General features: G+C 42.0%; 1 protein-coding gene across 1 annotated transcript in view; it reads left to right on the top strand.

Moving 5' to 3' along the window:
• STON2 (stonin 2) overlaps nt 1–23410 on the top strand; it is a 188136-nt gene that overhangs the window by 57396 nt on the left and 107330 nt on the right. Inside the window, exon 4 of the mRNA XM_049770335.1 lies at nt 13120–13317. Coding sequence (XP_049626292.1) covers nt 13120–13317 — 198 coding nt within the window. The remainder of the gene's footprint in view (nt 1–13119; nt 13318–23410) is intronic.

The raw sequence follows: 23410 nt of genomic DNA, 5'->3' as shown, positions 1-23410 counted from the left end.
CCTGGTTATTCCTGGCACTGCTGGGTATGACTCCAAAACAAAGTAAATGTGGTAAAATGAAGGAAGTTCTCCTGAGCTAAGGAAGGGAAGGATGTGGGGATTCAGGGAGATAGCCTGGGGCTCTTGTGATGAGAAAGCGTGACTCAGAAGACTGAGACCAGATTTTCCATAATTACATGTCTGCAGTCTTTAATGCTCTGCCATACAGAGTCTCTTAGAAAGGTTATTCTGGTAAAATTCTTATGCTGTGTAATACCACAAAATTTCCTACTTCTCGGTGGTTAAGATTAAAATTTTTCCTAAAGTTGCTGTAGGACCTGCGTTGACATTAGTTTGAGATAATCCACATGCTAATGTGGTGATGTTTTGGACATCTTGGAGAGTACTGGTCTTAATACCATGGAATTGATCAGGATGTCATGGTAAAAACTGTCCAATCTTACTGAAAATTTGTATACAGAATGCTGAACCCAATGTTTATAGGTTCTTTGGCAGACCATAAACGAAACTGAAGGGCCAAAAAATTGTTTCAAAGTATAGTTGAAACTTTATATTGTTGTTGTTCTCCCCCCACCCCGGGTTTTTGATCCACATCTGGCAATGCTCAGGGATTATTTTTGGCTCTGTCCTCAGGAATTACTCTTGGCAGTGTTCAGGGACCATATGATGCCAGGACTTGAACCCAGGTTGGCTGAGCATAAGGCAAGCTCCATACCACTTTACTAATTCTCTGGCCACAAAATTTTTTGTTATTTTATAATGACATTTTTCTTATAATCATCCTAAGTTCAAGTGACATTTTATTCACATTGATTCCTTTGGCAACAGTATTTTTGAGTTTCTTTAATTGAAAAATATTTTTATAGTTGAGAGAGAAAAGAGAGAAATGAAAACTGTGCCTTAGAGGCAGCAGAGAGGAAGATGAAAAGGAAACTGAGGACTTTGGTGACAGCAAATACGCTCGGGTAAGGGTGTTGGAATAGGTGTAACTGAAAGTCAGTCATGAACAACTTTTTAACTGTGTATTTCACGGTGATTCAATTTAAAGTAGTATAACTTAAATGTCTTTCATCGCCAGTATTTTTTCTCCTCTGGCTTTAAAATCCCACCAAGCACCAGGAAGAATATAACACTTGGATTACCCATCACTTAACATCTTTATAAACATTCGATCAGATCAATGGTTGATTTATATATATATATATATATTTTTTTTTACACATGTGTGTGTATACGTGCATGGACTTAGACCATATTTTCTAATATATATAAATAAGTGGACTAAAAGAGCAGAGTTCATACCCTAAATTTCAAAAAAAAAAAAAGACAAAAACATAAGGCACTATTATTGACTTGAGGTTTCCTGTCCAGTTCTGCACTGACCTTCGTCATGGCCATGGCAATTTTATGTGGCAAGGCCAAGACTGAATTGGACCCATTATGCAGATACTGCAGGATATGCATAATTAAAAACATAAAAAAAACCTTTTTATTTCCAGAACATTAGTCCCACTGCCCAAGCAAAACACTACTATTCACTTGCGCTTTAAATGTCTTCCCTAAAAACTTGGGCTAAGGCTGTTCCCATTGTATCTGGGGAAGCTAATTATCGGGGACCAGAGAAAGAACCACTTGTTTGGGGAGGACCAAAGATGATGTCAACCACTTAAGCAGGAGGCAGGGGTGATAACTCAGAGATTTAATCCCAAGCAAGCCTCACCCTGCAGTTAATTTCTATAATATCTATTATGTTTTTCGCTTTGGCTACTAGGGTACTTGGTAGGTGGGGGTGGACTAAATTTCCAATCCCTTAATAAGAAAACTAGTCCCATTGCATTTGACATGCAGATGTTGTTTCCTCCTCAACAGAGACATTGTTTTATTTTAATACCTTGAGTTATTCCTTTTTTTATTATTCCTTATTTTTTGGGCATTTGGGCCACACCCGATGGCACATAGGGGTTACTCCTGGCTCTGCACTCAGAAATCACCCCTGGCAGGCTTGGAGAACCATATGGGATATATTCTCTGCTTTTAAATATAATGAATGGCTTTCCAGAATGTAACTATTCCAGTGATACACTCAGGAATGAATTTAATGGCGTACTCCTCCCCCCACTACTGAGCTCCATCTGACCCTCACAGCTACCTTTTCTGCTGCTCCCCCAGGTTCCTGTGGGAAATTGCTTGATGACTATTTCCTTGGCTCCTGGAACTCTTGTACCACATTTGCATACTGAGCTCTCTTCAAGCATTGTCCTTCTCCCTTCCTCACCCCACTTCCCTTTTTTTTGCTTTTAATTTTTTGGGTTTTTTTTTTTTTGGGTCACTCCAAAAACAGCATTCAGGGGTTATTTCTGGCTCTGCACTCAGAAATCACTCCAGGCACGGAAGACCATATGGGATGTCGGGATTTGAACCACTGTCCATCCTGGATTGGCTGCAAGCAAGGCAAACACCCTACTGCTGTGCTATCTCTTCTGCCCTGCTTTTAATTATTTTTTACAGCTAATTTCTCTATCTATCTATCTATCTATCTATCTATCTATCTATCTATCTATCTATCTATCTATCTATCTATCTACCTACCTACCTACCTACCTACCTATCTATCTATCATCAATAGTCTTTCTTATTATAATCTCTTTACCTCTTACTGGTTGTTTACTATTAGTCTTTTCCCCACTAGAAGAAAGGGGCTTTATCTTTCTCATTTGCTCTCTATCACAGAATAGACCTTAGTATGAACCTGCCTGGAACTTAGTAGGTGCTCACTTAACATTTATTGTGTTAAATGAAACATGAATGAAAGGGTAAAAATTATATATGAAGCCTACTGCAGAATGATTGGAAGATTCTGACTGATGGGGGGGAAAAGAGCTGTTAGAACATGGAGCAGAGCTTCCTCAGTGAACTCACTTGTTGTTTTGTTTTTTTTAACAAAATAAGTAGAAGCTAGGTTAGTCTATTTCCCTATCTTACCTTTATTTTTCTCTCTGCAGTTATTATTTATCTATTATTTATTTCCCACTGTCATACATGCTATAGTATTATGTGGTCACATACAGATACATAATATACATTATGATATAATTTTAAATATCCACACACTCCATCGTGTATATATACATATGTATATACTCATATACATACATACATGCACAAACATGCACATGTTTTTCCCGAAGGATGCATTTAAAAATGCAACTCAGTTGGTAGAGTAAGTGCCCTGTATATGCAAAACCCTGGACTTAAATCTCCAGCTCTGTGTGGTTCCCCTCAGCATGGCCGGCTCTGGCATCCCCCTGTCATTTCTGGTTGTGACTCACAAAGTGGTACAAAACAACAGCTGTACACTGAATTATTGTTGTATTGAAAGCTGCTGTCATGAAAGAGGACAAGGGTGGGTGGGATACTCATGAAGTGTCTTAAATTTCAGATATCTAAAAAAGGCCTCTGCCAATGACAGTCTATGAATTTATTATGAAAATTCTAATTTTCACATTATTTTATTATTATTTGTTTATATTTTATTATTTATGTTATTTTCATATTTCTCTGTAAGAAAGCTCCCCTGGAGTAGGGAGCTTGTGACCTCTCTCATGCTCACTTGGGGCATAGATCACAATCAAATATCAGGGCTGGAGTGATAGCACAGCAGAGAGGGCATTTGCCTTGCACATTGCTGACCCAATATGGACCTAGATTTGATCCTTGGCATCCCATATGGTCCTATAGCCTGCCAGGAGCGATTTCTGAGCACAGAGCCAGGAGTAGCCCCTGACTGCCACCGGGTATGGCTAAAAAACAAAACAACAACAACAAAACACAATCAAACATCTAAGCATGCTAATGGAGGTTTTATGGGAAGACTGAACACAGTTCCTGATCTCTCCAAGTAAATGTGAGCCATCTGTTACAGCAAAGCTCCTGGAATGAGCAGGCCTTCCTTTGAGTTAGTTCTGGAACAGCCCTGTCTATTGTAGCTATGAACTGGCAGGGGAACCTCAAATGATGAATGGAATTAGGTCTATTTTGTATTCATGGATGGGTACCATTACCTCATTAGATAATTCATACCTTTCACAGGACTAGAGATCAGTGTAAATGGAGGGCATGACATCAAAGCACATGAAAGTATGTAAAATTTTAACACAACCCAATCCCAAAAGACAGCAGTTGTTTTCACTGACAACCTGTATTATTATTTGCAAACCTGTTAATTTTGCATTGAAATTATAACTTTGAGCCTCCCGATTCTGTCATCCATATGCCAGTGACTACTTGAGTTCCTATGAGGTGGTGGAATATTTTTGCCCCATGAAATATATATTGTGTTAGGGGCAATATGATAGGATAAAACCAAATACAAAGTAATAAAGATGTATAGACAGTGTTTTAGATCACATGTGGTTAGTGGGAAGGAGAGAAAAAAGGATCTGAGAAAGGCTGAGGGAGGATGAACAATTTTGGCAAAGATCAGGGAATGAATGTCCATTTTGAATTAAAGCTCAGGGCAGGGGGCCGGAGAGATAGCATGAAGGTAAGGCCTTTGCCTTACATGCAGAAGGATGGTGGTTTGAATCCCAGCATCCCATATGGTTCCCTGAACCTGCCAGGAGCAATTTCTGAGCCTATGCTCAGAGCCAGGAGTAACCCCTAAGCACTGCTGGGTGTGACCCAAAAACCAAAAAACAAACAAACAAACAAACAGAAAAACCTCAGGGCAGGGCTGGAGCAATGGCACAATGGTAGGGCATTTGCCTTGCATGCATCCAACTCTGGACGGACCCCTTTTAAATTCCCATAAATTCCTTATGGTTCCCCTGAGCCTGCCAGGGGTGATTTCTTGAACATAGAGCCAGGAGTAACCCCTGAGTGCTGCCAGGTGTGACCCCCCTCCCCCCAAAAAAGCTCAAGGCAAGTGAAGAGTGGTGGCCTTGCAGAAATTGAGGCGGGGGGGGGGGGTTTGGGGGGGGGTTGGACAGACTAATAGAACAGCAGGGAGGGCACTTTCCTCACATAAGGTCAACATAGTTCAATTCCTGCTACCACATTTGGTTTCCTGAGCACCACTGGTATGTGACTCTCAAAGCCCTCAAATATAAAGAAATTAGGGAGGGGCTTTGGGCAGAGGAAACTAAAAGTGAAGCACCTCTGGGTCGTTGCCAAGTTTAGGTTGTGGGAGTGTAGAGGTATGAATTAGAAGAGCAGGACACGGGGCCGGGCGGTGGCGCTGGAGGTAAGGTGCCTGCCTTACCTGCGCTAGCCTAGGAGACGGACCGCGGTTCGATCCCCCGGCGTCCCATATGGTCCCCCAAGCCAGGAGCGACTTCTGAGCGCATAGCCAGGAGTAACCCCTGAGCGTTACCGGGTGTGGCCCAAAAACCAAAAAAAAAAAAAAAAAAAAAAGAAGAGCAGGACACAAAGCACAGAGGTCACTTGACCTGTCCTTGGTCCTCCATAGTTAGGACTTGACTTTTCCTGTAAATGGGAAGCCAGTAAAGGGTTTGATTAGAGACATGCTTAGCTCTGGCTTCAGTCTGAAGTGGCAATTGTGTTCAAACTGTGGCTGCTACGTGGAAAGTAGACTAATGAGGAAGCAGTAGATGGCCCAGGTAGGAAGCCAGGCAGTGATGCAGGGAAGATGGTGGTTGGGTTGTCTCGGTATGTTGGAGATGGAAAGCACTGACCAGATTCCAGATCTTTTGTTTGTTTGTGTTTGTTTTGGGGTCACACCAGACAGTGCTCAGAAGTTCTTCCTGGCTCTGCGCTCTTGGCAGGATGTGGGGAACCATATGGGATGCTAGAAATCAAACTAAAGTTGGCTGCATACAAGCCCTACCTACTGTGCTATCGCACCACCCCCAGATTCCACAAGTATTTTTCATACTGTAAGACACCCCCCCCCAAAATACATCTTAGGGAGTGAATGCCACCTGGAGCTGAAGCCTGAGTGTAGAGGAGGAGAGCATCTAAATACTGTGTATGTCTTATAGTCAGGTGGGTCTTATAGAGTGAAAAATATGGTATTTTGAAAGCAGGATGAACAGAAGATAGGACGGACCAAATAGAAAAACGACCAAAGATAACTCTGTTTCATTCTGAGCATGTAAAAAGGAGGCAGGAGCTGATGTGGAGAAGATAACAGGAATTTAGTTTATAAACACATAAAGTTAGAGATCTAAATGGGGATTTTAATGGAGTCAGACATAAGGACATGTCTGGAAATAAGAGCAATGACCACCCAATCCATTGTATTTTTCATGCAAAGCACTTTCCAGGCAGTATTAACTTCATCTTTGGGAAGCAGAACTGTTTTTGACCTTATTTTACAGCTAGAAACACATGGATTAAAAGCAGTACTGGTGCCAGATGAACCCATGAGTCTGTCTTCAGATTTTTCACATTCTGCCTTGGAGGGAAGGAGGAAAGGTCCATTTCTCTTTTCCTTCATTCCTTGTTATATGGATGCAGCCACAGACACAGGCGGAGAGCAACTTGCTGCCAGCTCCCAAGGTCAGAGCGCTGAGAGACAAGCTGTGGCTCCTTACTTCCTCTCTCCTTTCAGCTGATCTTGTGGCCTGAGGATATTCAATTTTGAACCCTAATGAAATGATTTATCCAAGACTTCTAAGCTGAGAAATAAATGAAATGCATTTGACCAAATGGGAACAGTCTGCTCTCTCAACACATTAGTGTTCATTTCTCTTTCAAGGGGAGCATTGGAACTTTACTGAATGAATGTAAAGGGCCAAAATGAAAAGAAAAAGGTACCAAAGTAGCTTTTTCTTGGGCCAGAGGGATAGTACAGTGGATAAAGCAATTGGTCTTAAGTGCGGCTGACTCAGGCTCAATCCTGTGCATCCCATATGGTCTCCTGAACCTGCATTACTCCTGACTGCAGAGCCTGGAGTAACCCCTAAGTACCTTCAAGTGTGGCCTCAAAACAAAAACAAAGTAGCTTTTTTTTTTTAGTGAATAGTCTTCTGAGGGGTGGATTAATCAGTTTTACTAACTATTAAGTAAATACTAAGGAACAGATTTAAACTGAATGTTAAATGGCAAAGGCAAAGGTACAATCTGTCTCCCAGAGAAAAGACTATCTCCCAGAAAAGAGTCTTTCCCTAATACAGATCAAAATAGCTAGATCTATCACATATCATGAGTCTAGCATATAGCAAAAGACTGGAAATAATCAATGTTGATAACTGTGGTGAAAAGAAACTCTCATTTACTGTTTGGAGAAATGTCTCTGGTTCAACCTTTTTAGGCGACAATATATACTTTTTTTCAAAAAATAAGACTAGAATTTCCAGATGACTCATCAAATCCTCTTCTGGACATCTCCCAGAATGCAAAATCGTTAAGTTGAAAAATCATATGCACACCTATGTTCATTGCAGCTTTTTTTTTTGGGGGGTCACACCCGGCAGTGCTCAGGGGTTACTCCTGGCTGTTTGCTCAGAAATAGCTCCTGGCAGGCACGGAGGACCATATGGGACACCAGGATTCGAACCAACCACCTTTGGTTCTGGATCGGCTGCTTGCAAGGCAAACACCGCTGTGCTATCTCTCTGGGCCCCATTGCAGCTTTTGTTTGCTTGTTTGTTTGTTTTGGGGCCACTCCCGGAGATGCTCAGGAGTTACTCTTGGCTCTGCACTCAGAAATCGCTCCTGGCATGGGATCAAACCCAGATCTGTCCTGGGTCAGCTGCGTGCCAGGCAAAACGCCCTACCACTATGATATCGCTCAGGTCTTTCATTGCAGCTTTTATTACAATAATCAAGATATGGAAACAGCCCAAATGTTCTACCCAAAGTTGTGACCTATATATAATAGAATGCTGTGCATTGTAAAAAAAAAAAAAAAAAAGGAGGAAATTATGTCATTTGCTGCTACATGGATAGAACTAAGACTACTCTGCTGAGTAAACTTAGTCAGAAGGAAAGGGAGAGATACAGAATAATCTCTCTCAAGTGTGGGATATAGAGATATTCTATAAGGAAGTAACATGGCCAAAGGCAACAGGAGTTGGTCTACAGAACTGAGTTTACAGAGGGCCTTGATTGGGAGGAGACTTTTGGACACTAGTGGAGGAAGTGGGTACTGGGCTGGTTGCTATAGTGTTGAACAATGCATGCATGAGGCCATCATTAAATCAAAATATGGAAAGGAATAGAGAAAAATGATCACATGAAATTGCTATAGCTTTGATATCTTTTGTTTCTACTAGTTGTGTTTTGATTGATATATAAATTTGGGCATGAATTTAAAGACCTTGAAAAAAATAGCCAAGAAACAAGAAAGAAAACTTATTCCATATTATGATGCTCAATATTTTCCAGCACAGTGAAATGATTGGAATTTTTCAGAAAGTATTTTATCCATTGCATTTGCATCTACTTCTCTGTGATGCCAATCAGATAAAAGTGGCAATTAATGCAGTCCTTTAGGTTTAAACACTTTAATTTCAAATCACATTAAATTGTTCAGTTGAGGTACCAGCAGAAATAATGAAAAAGTACCAATATAGCAATCTGAAAATTTAAGCACAAAAGAAAAGGAACCCTGTAAGAAATTGAGAAATAACAAATATATATATGTATATATATATATATATATATATATAAATGTGTGAATTATCACTGGAAAGTACTCTGTCATTAAATAAATTTGAGAATAAAAAATAATCTTTGCTCAGCCCAAAGGCATGAACATAATTAACTGTATATCTTCTAAAGTATTTCTTGTTTAACCTTTCACATTTTGACATTTAATCAGCTTAGAATAGATTTTTCTAGGGCTTGGCGATGTTACAGTGGCAGAGAGTATGATTTACATGTGTGACGCTTTGTGTTTAATCCTAGGAGGGGTCTTAACTCACATCCCATAGTTCCACAAAAGTGAGTTAAAAAATATTCTTTTGATTTGTAGAGATAGTACAGTGGTAAGGGTTTGCCTTGCATATGTCTAACTTGGTTTCTATTCCTTAAGCCCATCAGAAGTGATACCTAAGTACAAAGCCAGGAGTAAGCCTTGAATCTGCTAGATGTGGTCCAAACCTCTCCTTTGTTCAAACCCAAAAAAGAGTATACCTATTTTTTTTGGGGGGGTGCACACCCAACAGTGTTCAGGGGTTACTCCTGGCTCTGTGTTCAGAAATCGCTCCTGGCAAGCTCAGGGGACCATCTGGGATGCTGGGAATCAATCCTGGGTCCATCCTGGGCCGGCTGCATGTAAGGCAAATGTACCCTACTGCTGTGTTATCTCTCTGGCCTCCAAGAGAGATATGATGTATGAGATATATGATATATGAGATATGATATATATCTATATGATATAAGGTAGAAACAACTTTTCTGTAATTTTTATTTTGATTATTAATGTATAATTATAAATACAGCATTAAAAATAAAATCCTACTTTATTTATATCTAGTATGATTCTGCTTTGCAATAGCAGAAACAACTGTGCCTTTTGGATTTTGCTTGAGAATGCAGTAAATCTATTTACCAGTTTGGGAAAATTAACATCTTTACACCTTAGGTCCTGGATCAGCTGCTTGCAAGGCAAACACCGCTGTGCTATCTCTCTGGGCCCAAATACTGATAGAGTTTTATTTCTTTCAATTTGTATTTCTTTTATTCATTTTCTTCTTTTCTCTTTGTTGGAATTTTGTTTTTATTTATTTATATTTGGTTTGAGGGCCACATCAGCTGTGGAACATTGCAGATAGATTTTAGGGTTTGTCTTTTAGAAAGGATTAGTATGTATTTTCCTCTGGTGTCTGATTTTCCTACCTGTTTGGAAACTCTTCAGCTAAATTCTCAGACTAGAGGCTTTACCCACCATACAAATAAGTTTAGCTGCAAGTTTCTATATGAGAAAGCTTGTGGTTATAGAGCTTTTGAGAAGTTTTTTTCTTCTTCTGTTCTGTACCTGGGTTTAAGACATATAGTCTTCCAGCATAGGTTTGTGTATTATCCCTAATTTGCCCTCTCACTGAGCTCACTAAGTCCTTTAGAAATTTATGCATCATGGGGGCCAGAGAGATAGCATGAAGGTAAGGTGTTTGCCTTGCATGCAGAAGGACTGTGGTTCGAATCCCGGCATCCCATATGGCCCCCCAAGCCTGCCAGGAGCAATATCTGAGCATAGAGCCAGGAGTAACCCCTGAACACTGCCGGGTGTGACCCCCCCCCCCCAAAAAAAAAGAAATTTATACATCAAGTCTTCCATTTTGCTTATCATCTGGGCTTTCTTGTAGGTATTCTCCCTTATTCACAAAAGATTCTGATATAAATTCAGTAATTCCCTTGGCTTAGTAAATTTCAAAATGTGAAAGCTAGCTTTTGTGGGGCCGGGTAGGTGGCGCTGGAGGTAAGGTGTCTGCCTTGCAAGTGCTAGCCAAGGAAGGACCGAGGTTCGATCCCCCGGCGTCCCATATGGTCCCCCCAAGCCAGGGGCGATTTCTGAGCACATAGCCAGGAGTAACCCCTGAGCATCAAACGGGTGTGGCCCAAAAACAAAACAAAAAAAAAAAAAAAAAAAAAAAAAAGCTAGCTTTTGTGCTTTAGGTTCAGTTTCTTGGTTTTGAGGTTCTGATATATTTTTTCATTTTTTTGCCCACTTTATAAAGTATATATTTAAATAATATGTACCTTTTAGCCACTTGTTTTTGTTTTTGTTTTTGGGCCACACCCGTTTGACGCTCAAGGGTTACTCCTGGCTATGTGCTCAGAAATCGCCCCTGGCTTGGGGGGACCATATGGGACGCCGGGGGATCGAACCGAGGTCCTTCCTTGGCTAGCGCTTGCAAGGCAGACACCTTACCTCCAGCGCCACCTACCCGGCCCCCCCTTTTAGCCACTTGAACATTTTATTTCCATAGTACTGCAAAATATCTCAGTTATTATACTGTAGGAAAAGGCAGTACTATTAAAAGTTTAGCTTTGTGTTTGTGTGGGTTTCTTTGTTGTTGTCACTATCTTCTTTTTTTTGAGTAATTTACTTTTATGGGAGGGTTATAGGTACAAGTTCAATTTTTGAAGGTTACATTTCTGGTAGACTTACTAAAGAATAATGTGCATGCTTCTGTTGACACAGCCAAAAAGCATTTACTTTTCACCAAGAACCATCCTAGGAATGAGACTATGTATGGAAGTGATCAAATTGCACCTTAAATCCCTGTGCCACACAGTTAGTTGAAGGTAGTGGGGAGGACTCTGAATAAATCATCCATTGGACATGATCAAGCTAAGGAGAAAGAAAGCAGAAGGGCTTCTGATCTTTGCAGAGAATGGCTCAGAAAGTCCTTACTAATAAGGTGATAATTACTTTCCTTTCAGACCATCCGTAGTAATGCTTAGGAAGCTTCTTTTGGCTTGATGTTGAGGGCTCAGATGGAACTAGGAATTGAACCCTGTACTTTAGCCTTTTGTGCTATCTCATTAATATACAACCAGGTTTTTTTTTGTTTGTTTGTTTTTGTTTTGTTTTGTTTTGGCAGTGGTTGGGGCCAAATTCAGGGCAGTCATTCTACAGCTGAGCTATGTCCTTATTCTATTCAAGGATGATTTTTTTTTAAGTGTAAGCTGTGAACATTCCCTGGAAAAATACTATATGTTTTACATATGCTTAATAAAACAGGGAATGAAAATTCTCTGTAGTCTTATATTATAAAGTTGCTCCAAAATGCTCTTTTTTCTCTCCTCTAAAATCTCAATTTTCTCTTTCTAGTTCTTAAGGCAACTGATATTTTGATTCTTTGACTAGGAGATCTATCTTTTTGACCTGGCTGTGCCATTTCTCTGAGACTTTTTATGTGTTTGTTAAAAACGACCCCTACCTTCCCTCAGGCTTATTGGGTGAAATGAGAAAACTGATTAAGTGTCTGATATTTCATGGGAGCCTATTGAGTGCATTTTCTTTTTGTATTCCATCTTCCCTGGCCACATGCCTTCCATAACCTGTTTTCAGTACTTGCAGTGCCTCTGTAATAGGATTTAGTTTTTGTTTTTGTTTTTGCTTTGTGGCCCACCCAGCCATGCTCAAGGCTTCCTCTTGTACTTGGGGGCAGTGTGTGGTGCCAGAATCAAAACAGGGTAAGCCACATGTCGGGCAAAAGTCTTAATCTTTAATCTTTCCCTAGCCATAGGATTCTTACACAACATTATGGAGAGATTTTGTGATAATTAAAGACAAATTAGAGCTCTAACTGCATTCACTGCTATTTGTGGCAAGTTTCATATCACGGATGGTTCTCCTGGCCATCATTTCTGTTGTCTCTGGATATTATTACTATACTATCTTTTATTTTATCTTTATCTTTTATTTGTTTTATATCCCACAGATTAGTGAGATTATTCTATGTCTATTCCTCTCCCTCTGACTCATTTCACTCAGCATGATAATCTTCATGTTCATCCATGTATAAGCAAATTTCATGACTTTGTTTTTCTCAACAGCTGCATAGTTTTTCATTGTGTAGATGTACACAGTTTCGTTAGTCACTCATCTGTTGTTGGGCACTTGGATTATTTATAATATATATATATATATATATATATATATAAATATTGCTGTGATAAAGATAGGAGTTAACTAATAGATAGGAGTTAACTAATAGATTCTAAGGACACTAATGTTTTCTACTGAGATTTTCTTTGATTTGAAGATAGTGAAATCTTTGTTGTAGTAGTGATTTTGGTACTGAATTCCATGGGGTCTGAATTTGTTTTCTTGGTCTATATCAGAATGATTCTTTTTATCTATTCTTTTTTGTTTGTTTTGATTTTGGTTTTTTGGTTTTTGGGTCACACCTGCCTACACTCAGGGGTTACTCCTGGCTCTGCACTCAGAAATCTCCTGGAAGCTATGGGGGACCATATGGAATGCTAGAATTCGAACCACCATCTGTCCTGGATCGGCTACTTGCAAGGCAAACGCCTTACCACTGTGCTATCTCTCTGGCCCCCTTTCTTATCTATTCTTAACTTTGGATGGCTGTTGAAATTTCATGAGAGTTTGAACAATATCAAAATATGAAAAGCATTAAAGATCAATCAAATACAGTGATTTAAATTACATGCTTTTGGTTTTTAATCTACCTCCAGGCACACCATTGTCCATGCCCTGCTGGACCTGTCCTTCCTTCGATTCCCTGGGGAGATGCCCTCTAACCTCTGAGAGCAGCTGGACCACACATTCTGAAGGTACCAGTAGTCCTAGCTTGGCCCCCTCGTACACAGACCTACAACTCATCAATGCAGAGGAACGAATCAGTGGCCGAGCTTCTGGCACTGATTCCACAGGTAAGTTGGAACACCAAGCCAAATGGCTTTTCAAATTTTTTTCTGTTACCTGCTGCATCCCTTCCCTTAAAAAATTACAGCCCATGTTATTTGCAGATTGAAATTAGGTGTTGTCATGCAGTCTAATAGAAATACAGAATTCAAATTTGGAGAAAAAAATGTACATAGACATAGATTGATATTTGATTATTAATATGAAGAAACCATTTGGCAGTATATTTTGATGTGCTATTTTATGACTATTATTCAGTCTAGTAGCTGCTCTCTAACAATTTTCATTGGATAACTGAACTGTTTGTAATATGCATGAGGCTGAATCTTTCATCCAACCACCCACACTGATCTTCCCTTCTCAGCAAAAGGGAGATAGATTTAAGCAGAATAAAAGCAAATGTTAAATGAAGCAGAATAAAAATCAAGACTCAACCTCTTTGTCCACAGTTACATTTTGAAGTTATATATTTTTACTTAAATTGACTTATAATACACTGGTCTGTTATATCCCATTGTTTCTGTTAATAATTTTTAGTAGGTGTAGATTGGAATGCTGGCTAGCTTTGTAGGTGGAATATGGTCTTTGCCAACAAGTGTGATAGGTTAACTTTGGGACAGAATTGCAAAGATTCTTTGTGTTCATTTGTTATTATTATTTTAATTTTTTTATTGCCTTACAATGGTTGACAGTATTTGAAAGGTCCTGTGTGTTCTTGATGTTTTGCTGGTTTACCCCAAGGGATTGTTTTGCTTCAGAAGTGATTGTGACTAAGTTTTCCTTTGGGTAAAATTGCCCAATGTGTCTAACAATCTTTGTTTTCTCTTTCTAAAACTTGTTTGGGAATTTTTGTGGGGGTCCTTTTTAAACTTCAGATCACAGCTGTCCTCATGGGTACAAACATGGTTTTACTGGTTAGAGCTCTTTTGCAGATATAAGGGCAAATCAGTCAGATTTTGGTTTGATATTTAAGAATAATGCAGGTTGCTAGGGTGCAGGGCTCAGTGACCGGGGTAGCACACCTGGTGTACCCTAGGATCTGGTGTTCAAACTCTGGCATAGTATAGATCTCCAAGAATGGAGGGTTTGGCCCCAACACCACTGGGCTAGAGCATTAACCCATCCACTCCAGTTGACTGAGTATTGCTAGCAATAGCCCCAGGGTCTTCGGAGTATTGCTTGGGGGCCTCCCATCAAAAAAAATATTACTGGGGTAGAGCATAAAATAGTGGGTAAGGCATTTGCCAATCCGGGTTCTATTCTCAGCAGCCTATATAGACCTTGAGCACCACCAGATGATCCCTGAGCACAGAGTCAGGAATGAGCCCTGAGTACCACGAGATATGACCTCAAAACAAAACAAAACAAAATGTTTTTCTTCACAAGTCACAGTTCTCTGGAGCATTTTGTTTTCACATGCTGTCAGTTCTCATTCATCTCCATGGTCATTGAAACTGATGAGGAACTATAGTGCATCCTTAGGCTCCATCTGCACCATGAGACCATTTCTGGAAGGAGGATTCTAAGAGAAGCAAAGTCAGTTCAGAAAGAAAATGTTGTGCTGTCTTCCTTCACCTCAGCTTCCTCTCAGCCTCCTTCCAAGTCATTCCCTGGAGGATTTTTAGAAGATACTGCTGCAGATCATACAGACTCTGGGGCTGCTATGAGGTCCAAACACTCTGCCATAAAGCAGCAATGTGACCTTGAGGAATTCCCTTGATAGCTTCATGACTTAGTTTCCTCCTCTGCAAATGGAGATAATGACAGCACTTCCTTCACCAGCTTATCACTTCCTTCAGCAACTGAGCTGGTTTTGTAGAACCCACAGACCAAGAGAGTATCACTGATCGATCGCTCTGTAATCTACCTCCCACATCCCCGTGTGTCTCTTGCTTCTGAGAGGTGGGACTGGGATCTTCTTTATTTCTTTATTTATATTTTTGGTTTTTGGACCAAACCCGGTGATGCTCATTGATTACTCCTGGCTATGCACTCAGAAATCGCTCCTGGCTTGGGGGACCATATGGGATGCGGTGAGAGAGGGGGATCCAACTGCAGTCCGTCCTAGGTCAGCCACATGCAAAGCAAATGCCTTACCGCTGCGCCACCACTCCGGCCCCTGTCCTTGCAGGAAAAGGTTCATTTTGAGGCTCGGGGACTTTCTCAGTTCTCTTTACTTAATGCCAAGGTCAAAATTGCTTTAGTACCTGGAGGTATGAATAGGGAGTTAGAATCGCAGCTTGAAATGGGCTTTATGAAATTGTCTGGTGAACCAGGGTTCCAGTTCACGTTGAGGATGCCTCCTCCCCTGTTGTTTTGGTCCTGGTCCTGGCAGGAAGCAGATGGTCCCTTCAAAGGAGATTGTCTCAAATTTCATGAAAGAACTGCTTTCATTCAATAATGAAAGGACAGAGGCTGCCAGAGCTGGAATCATGGAACAGGGGCTACTCGACAGGTGCCAGGCTAGAGAAAGGACAGGACCACTGCCAGAGAGCTGGCCAGGGGGGCAGAGCATGGGGGTATGTAGAGATGCTCAGTCTTTCCCATTGGCCAAACTCTGCTGGAAGACAAAGGGTATGGGGTCCAGCTGGGGGACCTCCACAGACATCACTGAGCTGTGAAAAGCTAGAGTGAGCCTGCAGGAGGAGGAAGCCATGGAGAAAAGCCGAGGTGCCAGGGTTCACACCAGGTGCTTCTTTCCTCACCTGTGGCCTGGGCTGGGGCCCTGGGCAATAAGGGTGATGAGAGTGTGTGGCGCAAAGAACTATAGGCATTTCCAGAAGTCCCTACTTTACAGTTGTGCTCTATGCTGTTTTCCTTTATAATAAGAATAATTAGCTGCTCTTCTTTCATTGCTCCCAAAGGACCAAAGGGTTGTGAACTATGTACAAGGAGGGATAAGATCCTTGAGGGTCTCTGCAGGTCATACAGGGGACTCCATGGGATGTTCAGTGTGAAGTTTGGGGGTTTTGTTTATTTTGGGGACCCACCAGGGCTTGCTCCTAACTCTGAGCTCAGAATTCCTCCCGGTGGGGCTGGGGGCCCTGTGGAGTCCTGGGGGTCAAACCCAGGTCATGCACCGACAAGATGAATGCCTTAACCTGCTGTACTCTCTCAGGTCCCATTATATTTAATTTTATGTTATTTTTAGGTGAAAGAGGTATTGGGTCATATCTGGCAGTGCTTAGGTGCTACTTACAGTTCTGTGCTTAAAGATTGCTCCCATCAGTGCTTGGGGAACCTTGGTATTCCTAAGGGTTGCATTGAGGTCACCCATAAGCAAGTCAAGTATCTTAATCCCTGTCTTATATCTCTGATCTTTTATTCATATTTTTTATTTTATTCATATTCATATTTTATTTCCATGGACTTGGGGGGTGTCCTTGGGAGGAACTGCCCTGGGGAGGCTTCTGTCATCCCTCCATGCCTATTAGTCTTGGAATTAGTGGTGGAATTAGTATTGGTATTAGTGGTAGAATAGGGGATGAAAAGAAGTTTCAGAACTGTGGACTCTGTTCTGGCCTGCCCACTGGGCTTTTCTGCCAGTGCCCTGTGAGGATGCAAGATCCATCTCTTTTGTGGACAGGACACTATGGTTGTCCAGGCCAGCCCAGACCCAGTTGGTCTACCTACAGCTTCTGTTGCTCCAGATCCCACCACAGCAAGCCTGTCGCAGCCTCTTCCTCATCATCTGTGTGTGCGTGGGGGTGGGATTGGAAGGATTTGGCAGCCCCTCCAGGGCAATCCCAATTCCCAGCATTAATTGTAGTGGGAAAGACTCTGTGATCAGCCCCCACTTTCTTCTCATTTTCTCACCAAGGGGATAATTAGGAGGAGGGAGGCAAACAGATCCCCTCTCTGTGGGTAAATGATGGGGTATGGAGCAGAGCTGGGGGTCTGTGTTGACATTTGCTCCAGGCTCAGTTTTTCAGCGCAAATGACAGGGAACTGAGAGTAAGAGTAAACCTCCCAATAACTTCTCTCCCCCTAGACATCAAGCATGCCCCCCCCCCTGCACCCTGCAGAGTTGCTCTGTGATGCCACCAGTTTCACATGGCTTGATAAACAGTAAAAGAGCCCAGGGAATAAGAATAAGCCGTCTGCCTTGGAAATGTGTTGCAACCAGGGAAGAGAGATGTTGGCATAAACTGCTGAGATATGGCAGCCTTCTGTTTTCATTTTCTTTTGGGCACAAGAACAGTGCAGATTTCAATGGGGGGTTAGAATGCACAGGCATATCTGCAAACTGAAGATATCAGGACTAGGAAAAGTACCCAGCATTTATTAAACAATTTCTTGTTGAATAGATCTTTTCACGAAAGGACTGAGAGAGAGAGAGAGAGAGAGAGAGAGAGAGAGAGAGAGAGAGAGAGAGAGAGAGAGAGAGACAGGAGAGGAAGAGATAGAGAGGAGAGGAGCAAGAAGAGATAGATAGGAAAGAGGGGAGAGGAGAAAGAGGGGAAGAAGAGGGAGAGAGACAGAAAGGAGAGAAAGGGAGAGAGAGGAGAGGAAAAAAGAGAGGGAGAGAGGAGAAAGGGAGAGAGAGGGAAAGAAAGAGGGAGGGAGAGAGAGACAGCTGCATTTTAGGCCTTTGCATTTAATATGTATTAAGAGAACAGAGTGTCTCCCTCATAGAAAACTGTGGACGCTGGAACCTTTGTGCTCAGTCATGTTCTCCCTCTGCTGGAGGATTCAAGCCTGTAGAGCTGATTAAAGAGCAGCCAGTAGTTGTAAAGGTTGGAGCACATGCCTGGCACATGGAGGCCTCAGTTCAATAGAGCTTGAAGAAGCTCTGGGAGTCCCTGAGCACTGCTGGTGTGGCCTGGGATGTGACCATATCACCAGCATCATTGCAGGACTTGGTACTACCAGGAGTGGCCCCCCCAGGCACCCCAGTACTGCTAACGTATTCCTTTACTGCCCCCAAAAGACATGCATATGTGTATATGTATCTGTAGTTATACCTTCATAGATGTATAGTTTACAAATGAACATAGACATATGTATCAACACATAAAAATATCTTGAGCTGGGCCCGGAGAGATAGCACAACGGTGTTTGCCTTGCAAGCAGCCGATCCAGGACCAAAGGTGGTTGGTTCGAATCCTGGTGTCCCATATGGTCCCCCGTGCCTGCCAGGAGCTATTTCTGAGCAGATAGCCAGGAGTAACCCCTGAGCACCACCGGGTGTGCCCCCCCCCCAAATATCTTGAGCTTTCCATTAATCCAGGTTGGTCTACTGCCTTCATAATCAGATCCCAGTATATGAATCTGATCCCAAACTTGCAGAGTTGGCAAATTTGACTTAGATTTACATGCCATTGCTGAAATGTGGGGAAGCCAACATTATTCAATTAATGAATTTACATGAACACAGTACTGTTTTATGGGGTACATCCAGGAACACTCGGAGGTTACCTCTGGCTTTGCACTCAGGAATTACCGGTACTCCTGATGGGGCTCTGATTTGGGAATTCCATAGGGAATGCAGGGGATCCAGTCTGTGTCTGCCATATGCATGGCAAATGCCCCTCCGACTGTACTGTCTCCAGCCCCCACAGGAATACTATACTGTGCTGTGTCTTTTAACTGTCAAGTCTCATGTCTACTAAGGAAACATGAGCTTTTTTTATTTTAACTGCAAGCCTAAGTCTATAAAGTTAGTTCTACTTTCATGCTCTGCAGTGTATCTTGTGTATTTCTTTCCTTCCTTCCTTCTTCCCTCCCTCCCTCCCGTCTTTCTCCCTCCTTCCCTCACTCCCTTCCTCCCTTCCTTCCTCTCTCCCTTCTTTCCTTCCTTCCTTCCCTCCCTCCCACCTCCCTTCCTCCTTTCCTTCCTTCCTTCTTCCCTCCCTCCCGCCTCCCTCCCTTCCTCCCCCTCTCTCCTTCCTTCCTTCCTTCCTTCCCTCCCTTCCCTCCCTCCCTCCCTCCCTCCCTCCCTCCCTCCCTCCCTCCCTCCCTCCCTCCCTCCCTTCCTTCCTTCCTTCCTTCCTTCCTTCCTTCCTTCCTTCCTTCCTTCCTTCCTTCCTTCCTTCCTTCCTTCCTTCCTTCCTTCCTCTTCTTTTTTGCCCCTAGATTCAGTTGACCCAATACTACATTTCCCTAAACCTGTGTATTTATCTTTTTGTGAGCAGAGGTTCTTAGGTTTATTTGGCCTTCATTTTAGGAAAAAATAAGGTTAGAAAAAAAGAAAAGTAGAGGAAAAAAACAGAGTCATTGAATGCCCCTGGAAATCTCCTTTTTTTAAGTAAACCAACAGGAAGTCCTTTCCACCCATAATGGCTTCTTCTTCTTCTTTTTTTTTTTTCCATAATGGCTTCTAAGGCTGTAACCCTACCTGGACATTTCCACATTGGGAAACATGGCTCACACACTGGGAAACAACTATAGGCCAGAAGTTCTGAAGTCATCTACACTGAACTGACCACAGCAGAGCAATAATGCCAGAGCTTTAGGAACTGGGCTCTTTTTTCCTCTCAGAAACAAGCATCTATGATGGGTGAAAAACTAGGAACTCATGATCTCAATTTTTGTCACAAGAAATTTCTGGAAATTCATAGAAAGTGTCTCTTGTCATTGCTGAGATCATCACTGGGAAAACACAGCTTTGTACAAGCTAGAACAGGTTTCTCTGGTGCCCATTTTGTCCTAATCCTCCTGCAGGTGGTGGAGCACTGGACTAGGTTCAGGAACATCCTGGTAAACAGTAATTTTCCTTGTGTGCGATGAGGTGGAAGCTTATTCTTGAGGTTCTTGTGCAAGAATCATTTGTATTTTATATTTTTTCACCCTGAGTATATTTTGCTGGAAAAATTATTTCTCCTCATTATACATTTCATCAGTATTTACATACTTAATGGAGTAGCCTCCTCCAAGGTGAAGAAAAAAATTAAAGAATATATTTTTAGAGGGCCAGAGCGCATGCTTTGCATACAGGATGCCCAGATTCAATCTCTTGCATTGCATGGTCCCCCCAAGCACTGATAGGATGAACTCTTAAGCACTGTGTAAGGAGTAACCCCAATGGATCACTAGGTGTGATCCCAAAATCAATATATACACTGATATAAAAAAATATATATACACACATATCTATCAATACATGTATATAGTTTTAAACTAATTATATCTTCCCTTCTTTCATTAGCAATTTAAACTCATTTCTGTTCTTGGCATGCCCCAGGGTCCTTGATATTATTATGTACTTTAAATTGATCCCACAAAATATGTACCTCTAAAAATTTACTTGGAGAATAAGAAGTGACTAAGTGGTACAATGTATTTGTTGTCCTCAGTTCTATCTCTGGAATTGCAAAAAACAACACACACACACACACACACACACACACAAACACACATCACCAAAACAAAACCACCACCACCACCACTACCACCACAAGAGAAAGTCACATGAAATTTCAAGTGGATTTTTATTTAATATCTTCAAAAAGTAACTCCAATGAATTCCTTGTTTGAAAAGTTCTCCAGAGAAGTTTACCTAAGTTTCTCAGGAAAGTCTGGAGTAATAGCTTTGCCTTGCATGCTGCCAACTGGGTTTGATCCCCATCATCCCACATGGTCTCCCAAGCTGGTGGTAGTGATTTCTTTTTTAGGGGGAGAGTTTGTGGGGGGGCCAGAAATCGCTTTCTGGCTTGGGGGACCATATGGGACACCAGGGGATCGAACCATGTTTTGTCCTAGGCTAGCGCAGGCAAGGCAGACGCCTTACCGCATGCACCACCGCTCCGGCCCCATGGTTAGGAGTGATTTCTGAGCACAGATCTAGAAGTAACTCCTGAGCACTGCTGGGTTGGCTCAAAATCTAAAAAAAAAAAAAAAAAAGTTTCTCAGGAATATAAATAGTTATTAAAACTAAACTGGCATTTTGCCAACCATTGCATCAACTGAAGAATTGTTTTATCTTTTATGAAATGATTTCTTCATAACTAACAAAAATTATCATTTCTTCCTAACTGAAAAAAAAATCTGCAGATTTTTCTATTAGAATTATTTTGCTATGTAATTAAAAACATTTGTAAGACATCCAAAGATGTGTGAAACACATTCTTCTCATTTAATTTTCCACAATCTTCCAAAGATACGAGTGGGCCTGGGGAATAGAGCAGTAGGCTTAGAAACACCTTCCTGGCAAGCGTGAGGTCACCAGTTTGATCCCTGATGGTAGCGCAAATCATAGCCCAATCTTGGCAGCTCTGCTCTCCTTGCTTCCTGTGAAGCTCTTTCTGGCCACACCTAAGAGGGTGTGAACTTGTAGTCAAATGGTCTGTGAGAACCATGACCAGTGTCTTTATTAGGGAGTACCATAGCTAGTTGTGCTGGCATTGCCGTCCTGTTGTACAACTCCCCACCAGGACCCTTGCAGGTAGCACAGCTGGATGTGGAGACACCATGGAAAGGTATATTTGATTCCTCTCCATTGCAGTGAGAAAGACAAAGGAGGAATTGGCATTTCTCCTTCAGGCTGAGACTACAGCAAGAGGTTTGAGTATTTGACCAAGAGCATAGAACATAAAAGGAGGTACTAGAGGACTGGAGCAATAGCACAGCGGGCAGGGCATATGCCCTGCTTATGGCTGACCTGGGTTCCATCACTGGCATCTCATATGGTTCCCGAGCCTGCTAGGAGTGATTTCTGAGTGCAGAGCCAGGAGTAACCCCTTAGGACCGCCAGGTGTGGCCCATAACTCTCCCCCTCAAAATAAAACCATAAAAGGTGTTGGGATTCAGCCTGAATCCTCTCTTTGCCTCACCCAGCCTGGTGTCTAGCACCTGAGTTGTGGAGTGGTGAGTGCAGCATGTTATGGAAAGCATCGTTCTGCAGACCTGGGACATTCTCTGCCACCAGGGATTTCTATAACAGCCTCTGTCTTGTGTGTGCTATTGATGTTCATGACATCTTCAGGAGTTTAGACTGCTTTCTGGGAAGCAGGAAGCGCAGTACATTCATTTCATATTCATCTGTGTTATCAGGTACATTGAAATTACAGAATGGAGGTTTGTAGAACTACAAGTTATTCTGAATGAGGGTTGGAAAGCCATTATACCCAAGGCTATTCTCCACACACTAAGTTTATTTGTGCTGCTAATTAAAATGTAACGTCATGACAGGAAAGTATTCAAAGAGAACAAATAAGCGTAGCCAGTCTGGAAATGAAGATTCTTGGGGTAGAGAGATAGGACAGGTGGAAAGGCCTTTACATTGCATGCAGATCCTGTTTTGATCCCCCCCCCCCCCCCCCCGCACTGTGTATAGTCCTCTAAGCTCCACCAGAGTTCTCTCTTGAGTACGGAGCCAGGAATAGCACCTGAGCATTGCCAGGTATTTACCTTCTACCCTATTCCCCTAACTCTCCTCTCCCCCCAAAAAACCATCTGGGAATAAGGTTTTTATTTCCCTCATCTCTTCAGATTTTAGGCAGTTAGCCTGCACTCTCCATTTTATTTTTCCTGTTTTTATTTCTATATATTATTAAAGATGAGTGTAGGAGCCAGAGAGATAGCATGGAGGTAGGGCATTTGCCTTGCATGCAGAAGGACAGTAGTTCAAATCCCGGCATCCAGTATGGTCTCCTGAGCTTTCCAGGACTGATTTCTGAGTGTAGAGCCAGGAGTAACCCCTGAGCATTGCCGGGTGTGACCCAAAAATCAAAAATAAATAAATAATGAGTGTAGGTCCAATGAGTGTAATAGATGCATATGACCATACCAGGGATGTTCCCAGAATCTCTCTTATTTTCTACATTTTTTTAAGTTTTTTTGGTCATAGTGATGCTCAGGGCTTATTCCTACCTCTGCACTAAGGGATTACAAAAATAGTGCTTTGGGGATCATATGGGATACTGAGGATTAAATTTTGGTCACCCACTTGCAAGGCAAGCACCCTACCTGCTGTGCTCTCTCTCTAGCCTCACCCTCTGTTTTCTTTAGTCAAAGCAGCAATCTTTTACCTTCCCTATTTATTCACCTCAAAGTTCAGAGAAGGTGAGCTGGGGAAGTTCAGAGGGTAGAGCATTTGTCTTGCACCAACCCAGGTTTGATCTCTGGCACCCCAGAGGGTCCCCAGAACCCTGCCAGGAATGA

The sequence above is a fragment of the Suncus etruscus genome, chromosome 3 (genome assembly GCF_024139225.1).
Source record: "Suncus etruscus isolate mSunEtr1 chromosome 3, mSunEtr1.pri.cur, whole genome shotgun sequence".
Classification (NCBI taxonomy): domain Eukaryota; kingdom Metazoa; phylum Chordata; class Mammalia; order Eulipotyphla; family Soricidae; genus Suncus; species Suncus etruscus.
The sequence above is the reverse complement of the archived record's forward strand: the minus strand, read 5'-3'. Positions and strand labels throughout refer to the sequence as shown.